The sequence below is a fragment of the Triticum aestivum genome, chromosome 7D (genome assembly GCF_018294505.1).
Source record: "Triticum aestivum cultivar Chinese Spring chromosome 7D, IWGSC CS RefSeq v2.1, whole genome shotgun sequence".
NCBI lineage: Eukaryota > Viridiplantae > Streptophyta > Magnoliopsida > Poales > Poaceae > Triticum > Triticum aestivum.
In genome coordinates, this window is record NC_057814.1 from 481,015,965 (window position 1) to 481,023,814 (window position 7,850).

Here is a 7,850-nt window from a genome sequence, read left to right on the forward strand (position 1 = left end):
GGCTAGCTGCACCAAAAGGGAGGATAACCGAATTTATCCTCCCTCGCGATCCTATTGGGACCGGTTAGAAATACCCTAATACGAGCATATCCACAGTAGGGAAGGATAACCGACCTTACGATTTTATTGGGGATCGGTTAGAAATGCCCTAATACAAGCGTATCCACGGTATGCGAGGACAAAAAAAATAGCAGGAAAAAGGAACCGGACCGCACAAGAAACCCCAGAGCTGTACTCGTGCACCAACCAACGGCGGGCGGCCGGCTACCGACTCCGTCGCCCTTTTCCGCCGTCATCATCAAATCAATCAAACCACCTAATCACCAAACAAGCGTCCAACAGAAACCTCTCTTCGCGTCTACGAAACACCTCCCCATCCCGATACGCGATCTCCGTCCCACCACGCCGCCACCTGGCCGCGATCACCACGCCGCTACATAGGACGACGATCGAGATGCCGGCGGGTCGTCCTCTCCTCACGTTACGTCGATCCCCTCCACCGGTTTTTTAATCCCGCCCCCATTTCTTTATCCGGATCGGGGATCATCGCCCTATCATTCTTCACCTGCCCCGGTGGTTGCACCGATCGGGAGGGACACGACGAATGGAAGCCGCGGCAGCAGCGCCTCGTTTGACCTACCGCTCTATACTACTCTGAGCCCGTACGGGGGATCGCTGGATGCCCACGTTGCCCGTCCGTCCGTCCGTCCGTCCGTCCATGGAGCGCAGGTCAAAAGAAAAGAATAGTTCAACAGCCAGATGGGGCCGTAGTTGCCGTGTTGCTGGGCTTGGAGGCACCTCCCCGTCTACGACAGGCCACCAATGGAGACGCGCCCGGAGCGTAATGGCGGTGCGTTCTTGATCGACCGCGCGGCGGAGATGGACGGCCCTTACGTCGCCGTCGTCGGCCAGGCGGGCGGCGGCGAGGGCGGCAGGGTCGGCGCCACCAACATCGGGAGGCTGCGGCAGGGGAAGGCGGCCAGGGGCGGCGCCAACGTCACCTCCTGGCACCTCAGGGTGTTCGCCGTGGTGGTCGGGGTCATGGGCTGCCTCCTGCTCGCCGCCTCCCTCGTCATGTCCGCGCTTCACCAGGTGCAGTTCCGGAACGGCGCCATCTCCGTCAACTTCAGGGGCCTCCAGGTATGCATATGCTCCCGCCTCCGATCAAATTCGTTCAGGAAAAACGCATGTTCGAATTCGATCACGATCACGTTCCTATCTCTGATCGTCTCGGTTTTCTTTTCTATCGCGTCTGAATTTAATCTTCCTCTCTGATTGTACGATGGCTGTGCTCGTTCATGCTACCGTCGTAGACTGAAACATTTCAAATTTCTGCACATGTTTCTCTCGGCCTGATGAATCCATTTCTGTGAATGAAGGAGCTCAAGCAGAATTTCGTCAGGAAGGAGCAGTCGGAGCAGATAATGCATGAAAGACTTTTACAGATGGCAACTTTGGCCACCTCCAAGGTTTGATTCAGACATCATAGCCATCACCACTAGTTACTTTCTGCAACTGTATTTGGGAACTTGGTATCTGTTAGTACTTTTATTACTGATGCTGCACCTTTCCCTTCCTGCCAGTGCAGAACGAGTCGGATAGTGGAAATTTCGCATTATGGGAGGAACCCTACAAACAGGCGCGCAAATGGACGCCCTGCGCCGCCAAATACACTTTGGAAGAAGGTGAAGCTTCATTCAAGCAAGTCCAAATAGTTACTCCTACTTCACTTTTCTAGTTCTTTTGCTTCCTGACACTGAATTTGGTTGATCTCAGAGCCTAGCGAGGACAACAATGGCTTCATTCTGGTCAGCGCAAACGGCGGCCTGAACCAGCAGCGTGTCGCCGTAAGGATATAGTGCCTGGATCCTCACAAGATCAGTTCATTATTTCTGATATTTAGTACCTAAACGAGCTTCATTATACCTCCAGGTGTGCAATGCTGTTGTCGTTGCAGCTCTGCTTAATGCCACGCTTGTTCTCCCCCGGTTTCTTCACAGCAGCGTGTGGAAGGACAAAAGGTTAGAACTTTTAACTGAACCGTGTCACAAATACGTGCTGCTAGTAGTTACTCTTTTTTTTTCTCCAACATTAGTAGTCATTGATCAAATTGTAGAGCTAACTGAATTTCTCCTTTTCTACCAGTCAGTTCGGTGACATCTACCAGGAAGACTACTTCGTGAACTACATGAAAGGCGATGTGCTCATCGTGAAAGATTTACCGTCCCATCTTCAGTCGCTGGATCTCGAGGCAATCGGTAGCCAAGTTAGTGCCTGAACCATGTCGTGAAAGTTCAGACTGTTTTGTTTCTTCAGTACCCTTTATTCATCTCACTCTCCCCCTTGATCACAGATCACCGATAACGACATCTCCAAAGAGGCTGAACCATCTGAATTCATCAGAACTGCGCTTCCCGTTCTTCAGAAAAATGGTGTTGTTCATTTCCTCGGGTTCGGCAACCGGCTCGGCTTCGACTCGGTGCCTGCCGATCTGCAGGTAACATTTCTTCCCCCTTGACATTATTTTCCAGATGAACTGATGAACAATGCACAATGCACCACCTCCATCAACACGCCCTAGTTTTTTTATCTTTCAAGAAACACGCCCTGTTTGTTCATCAGATGTAAATTTGGCTTTGCAGAGGCTGCGATGCAGATGCAACTTCCACGCTCTCAAGTTCGCCCCGGAGATCCAGAAGCTGGGCTCGCTGCTGGTCCAGCGGCTGCGGGGGGTGAGCGCGATGCAGACGGAGATGGACACGCAGCTCTTCGGAAGCAACATGCTGGACCGGCCGTTCGGGGATAAGAGCACCGACGACGCCGGCGGGCCGAGCAGGTACCTCGCCCTGCACTTGAGGTTCGAGGAGGACATGGTCGCCTACTCCCTCTGCGAGTTCGGCGGCGGCGACGAGGAGAGGAGGGAGCTGCAGGCCTTCAGGGAGACCCACTTCCCGGCCCTTGTGGCGCGCCTCCGGAACACGTAAGCGCGAGCGTCGCCATTGCCGCGTGCTACGCTGATCACGCTGCTCTGCCATGATCTTCACTGATGTTTGGCTCCATTAGCTTCAGTGGCTGGTCACAGCTGACATTATCTTGTGCGATGGTTGTGTTGTGTGTCCCAGCACGGTGTCGCCGGAGGAGCTGCGGAGCCAGGGGAGGTGCCCGCTGACGCCTGAGGAGGCTGGGCTCATCCTCGCCGCGCTCGGCTACGTCCGCGGGACGTTCATCTACGTGGCCGGGTCGCAGATATACGGCGGCGCGACACGGCTGCGCCCTCTCACGCGGCTGTACCCGAACCTGGTCACCAAGGAGGACATCCTCTCCTCCGACGAGCTCGCTCCGCTCAAGAACTTCTCCTCCCGGGTAAGCGGTCGAAATCATTATCTTCTCGCGACAGTTTCTGAATCTGAGCTCTCAGCTCTCTCGACTGACGACGTCGACCGCCATGGCAGCTCGCGGCACTCGACTTCATCGCGTGCGCCTCGTCGGACGTGTTCGCGGTGACGGACTCCGGCAGCCAGCTGTCGTCGCTCGTGTCGGGGCACCGCGTGTACCACGGCAGGGGCCGCGCGCCGACGCTGCACCCCAACCGGAAGCGGTACGCGCAGATCCTCTCCGAGGAGGCCGGCATCGAGTGGGCCGGGTTCCAGAAGAGGGTGAGGACCATGGTGGACGAGTACAAGCGGGTCCGCGCCCGGCCCAGGGGCCGGACCGTCTACCGGCAGCCCAGGACGCCCGGGTGCATGTGCAGGGCCGACGACGACGGCAGCATCGACTTCTGAATTTTCTGTTCGGCTGACACGATGGCCATTCTTCTTTTTTGCAGCTAATTGTTCCGTTCTTTTGTGCATAACTTAACTTGTAACATGGCAGGTTCAGTTGAAAGGTATAGAGTACATACAGTTTGATAGATTGTAACAGAGGAGTTTTGCTGGGGAGAGTTGTACAGAAAGTGACATCATGCTTAATTACGTCTTACGAATATTATTTCCTTTGGAATGGTATGAGATATACGACGAAATTTCAGGGATTCTTTTGAGAAAATCTCATGAAGCTTATTGAAATGACACAATCATAGTTTCAAATAGCGGAGACAACGTCCGCTGTTGCGCTCCGCCATAGCACTACCGCAATGCTATTGCTCACACTAAATGTCATTATTTTTGTTAATATTCTAGAAATATATGCAATAATCTAGTGTTTTTACAAATCCGCATTCCACCACGCGGACCCTAATCCGCTACCAGCCCACTATCCGCTATTTAAAACCATGGTCACAATGTTTACACAGGCAAATAAAGATCGTCTGGTGCGGCCTAAGGCCTAACCAGACCTCTACCCCGTGTATCATGCTTCGCTAGATTGCGAGCCTAAAAAATTGAGCTCCTAAACTCATGAACAAAATTACACAAATTAGAACTACTAGCCCCGGTACCCACCGCAATAACGCCGCCGTTGATCTCTCTCGCGCCGACGACCTCAGCCATGCCCCCTCGCCGCCGCGGATCAGAGCAGAGGGCGCCACCTCCTCGCGCACTGGTACTACAAGCGGCGGGGTTTCCCCTCCCCATCATGTACGAGGCGTTCCCGGAGGCGCTCCGTCTGATCCAATCGGTGTCGGAAGAGGAGCTGCGGGCGACAAGGGAGAGGAGGTGGATGGAGCGAGCGCGATGGATCTGCGACGACTCCTTCTCGTGGACGCTGTGCGAGAAGGAATGGAGGGAGGCGACAGAGGTCGCGCAGGCAGAATCCGATCTGGATCTCAGGCTCATGATAGAGAGGTATGTTCAGACTTGCAGAATCCAGGCAGATCAGGAGATGATGAATTTGGCGAGGAGGATCCATTTCGAGGGGTCACCAGAGGAGCGAGCTCGGATGCCGCCGTTCCCTGCATCACCACCGGTGTCAATAATTCACTGGGCGAAGGGGGAGGGGCGTTCAACCAATCCATGGAGGAAAGCGAGGTGGATCTCTTTGGTGGGGCTTCGACCAACAAGTGTTCCTCTGCTGCCAGAGACAGTAGATCCTCTCCCATATCTGTCGCCGGATTTCTGATCCAAATCGAAGGCAAGCAGAAGAACAAGGTGGGAGAGGTCATCGAGGCAAGGGATAAACATGACACATTCGATCCTGGTGGAATCAGTAGGGTCTGCAGAGGCGAAAAGAGTGATGGCTGGACGAGAAATCAAATTGGTGGCAGATTCTGGGCTCTAGGACAAAGCGATGATGAAGACGGAGATGCAGATGATATTGAAGAAGATCAAGGATGTCCTTATCTAGCAACATTGGCTGATGCATTTGCTTGTGCCAAGAGAGGGAAAACAAAAAAATGCAGAGGGATGAAGCGTGGGAAGGGGAATGGCAGCAAGGAGCTAGTTCTGGAAAAAGTGAGCAACAATCCAATGAAGAAACCAACAACAAAATATAGAATAACAGGTACTTCACATTACAGAAACACTAAAACTCCTCATGTACATTGCGATTCAGTTCAGAATGATAGATGGTATCAAGTGGTCGAGGGGAAAAGTATTGATGTAGGGGCTGGTTTAGAACCTAACTGGGTGCATATGGGACGTGGGTGGAGGGGGAAGAACAGAGCAGTTCATTTACTGACTGATGCCCCCCTCTCCGTATGATCGCCAACACGCTAGGAGGGGGAACAGGGGATGAATTTGAAAAAAATGGGGATTTTCATATTTCTATTCGCACGGTGGGCCGACATGGGGCGGATGATTGGATCATGGGCCTAAAGTGTGGAGAGCCCAGGAGGCCCAAGGACGGGGGTGAGGCTATACATCCTGGTGGGAACTAGGGTGTGGATCCCAACCACCTCTTGCGGTCTAGGGTTTCCCACCTGTGGTGTGTTTCCTCTCGAGCCGCCGTAGAGATCAGTAGCGAAAAGCAAGAGAGCATGGCCGATTGCTTCGGGCCTGGGCATGGTGGTGGCGGGAGAGATGGAGGAGGTGGAAGTAGCTGGAGGCCGACGCAGGGATTCGAAAATCCTGCATATGATCGCTATGATCAAGGTTTCCAAGCACGTCCAAGACCTCCTTTTAGGAATTTGCCAGGTAATCAGCACAACCCAAATTATGTCAAGAGGGATGGGTTTTGGGATTGGAATCAGGATGGAGGGAATTGGGATGTTCGTCAACCTCCTCGCGGACCATTCGCACAGAGCAATTTGCCTGCTGCTGTCAGTACATATCAGCAAAGAGTGAACACAACAGTCAGTGGAGCGGGAGGGGTTAGTGAAGCTCAAGCCTCCAAAGCTAATTCCGCAAGTGCAGTGATGACAGGGAATCAAGGGTATGTGGTTGTATCTGAAAGCAAAACACCAGCGAATGACAAGATTGTGTGTCACAAGTGTGGAGTAAAGGGACACAATTCCAAAGGTTGTGAAACTAATGTCAAGTGTGTAATTGCTCAAAAGATACCCACATCTCTGAGTTCTACGCCTGGCTCCATCAGAAAAAGCTGGTTGCTACATTAGTTGGTTTTGGTGGAGAAGGACTTGGTGTTTTTGTGGCTGAGCATGCTAAAGAGATGGTTGGCAATAGCAAAAGTGACGCTGTGGCTTTGGTGAGGTTAAGGGAGGGCTGTGATCAGGAAATAGAAGCTGAAACTTTGATCAAAAGTCTTGCAAAAACTTATCCATGGAGATGGGACTGGAAAGCTAAGAAGGTCTCTGATGGGGTTTTTCTTGTCAATTTTCCATCAACTGCGAGAATCAACGAGGCTGCTGTGTACGAATGGGTTCCCTTGAAAGGAGGAAACATAATGGTAAACGTGAGGGTTTGGAATGATGATGCAATGGCCGTCGGCAAATTATTTGTGGTGTGTGTCAGAGCGAAAGGAGTCCCGAAGACTATGAAGAACTATCATGGCTTGTGTGAGATTGGGTCGACAATCGGATAGACTCAAGCTGTGGACATGGAGCTGATGAGTAAAACTGGTCTGGCTAGACTAAAAATTGCATTAGTGGATCATACCAAGATACCCAGATGGACCAAGCTGACAACTCCAGATCTTATGGTGTTTAGAATTTTCTCTGAAGTTGAAGAAGTAGTGGAGAATGGTTGGGCAAAATAGGAAGATGAGCTATCACAGGGATATGAGGAGTGGATGGATTTCCAACAAGAAGAAGATGAAAGCAGAGAGGCAAAAAAAGCAAAAAGCAATGAAGAGGGAGCTGTTAAAAATCCTATCTGTGCAAGTACAAGAACCAGAATAGCCTCAGAAGAGAGGGATGTTGCTTTAAAAGAACAAGAGGATGCTGACATATTGATGTATAGTAAGAACATAAACAAAGACAAACCTGGTAACATGGAAGAAGATGTTGGATCTGCATCAGTGAATGGGGAAGGAGGAAAAACAGATGGTGAAAAAGCACAGAATGGGGGATCTGGTGAAGATATGGAAGAGGAATTTGAAGCTTCTCAATCCATCGGTCTTGGGACTAAGCTGGGGATAGTGAATCGGGATGAAAAGAATAAAGAGAATGCAAAAGTCAATAATGTGGATCAGGGGGGATAGAGGTATAGTGGGAGAATAGCATAAAAAAACATAGATGACATTCCTATCCTGGACAGAGCCATGACTTTGGCTTGAGCCAAGAACTTGGTCTTGTCTGAAGGTTTGACATCTAATCATGAGACCTCGAATAATATTTATGCTGAAAACATGAAACTTATTGATGTAGCTGATGTATTAGGGATTGATTTGGGATTTACTTTAGATATGGTTGAACATAATCTGAGATTGAAATCTTCATTAGAACAAGCTAAGAGAGATTTATTTTTGGCCAGTTCTAGGGAGAATTCCAATAACCAAGAGGAGGAACTCATTTTAGA

At 51.0% G+C, this 7,850-nt stretch overlaps 1 protein-coding gene across 1 annotated transcript; it reads left to right on the forward strand.

Moving 5' to 3' along the window:
- Positions 1–704: 704 nt before the first annotated feature.
- LOC123169414 (O-fucosyltransferase 8) lies at positions 705–3,999 on the forward strand (the record flags this gene model as incomplete). Its single annotated transcript, XM_044587291.1, is given in 10 exon segments — positions 705–1,140; positions 1,380–1,469; positions 1,589–1,685; positions 1,777–1,847; positions 1,933–2,021; positions 2,146–2,266; positions 2,354–2,497; positions 2,643–2,980; positions 3,123–3,363; positions 3,453–3,999. Coding segments are annotated over 10 exon segments (1,839 nt in total). The 3' UTR covers positions 3,783–3,999.
- Positions 4,000–7,850: the final 3,851 nt, after the last annotated feature.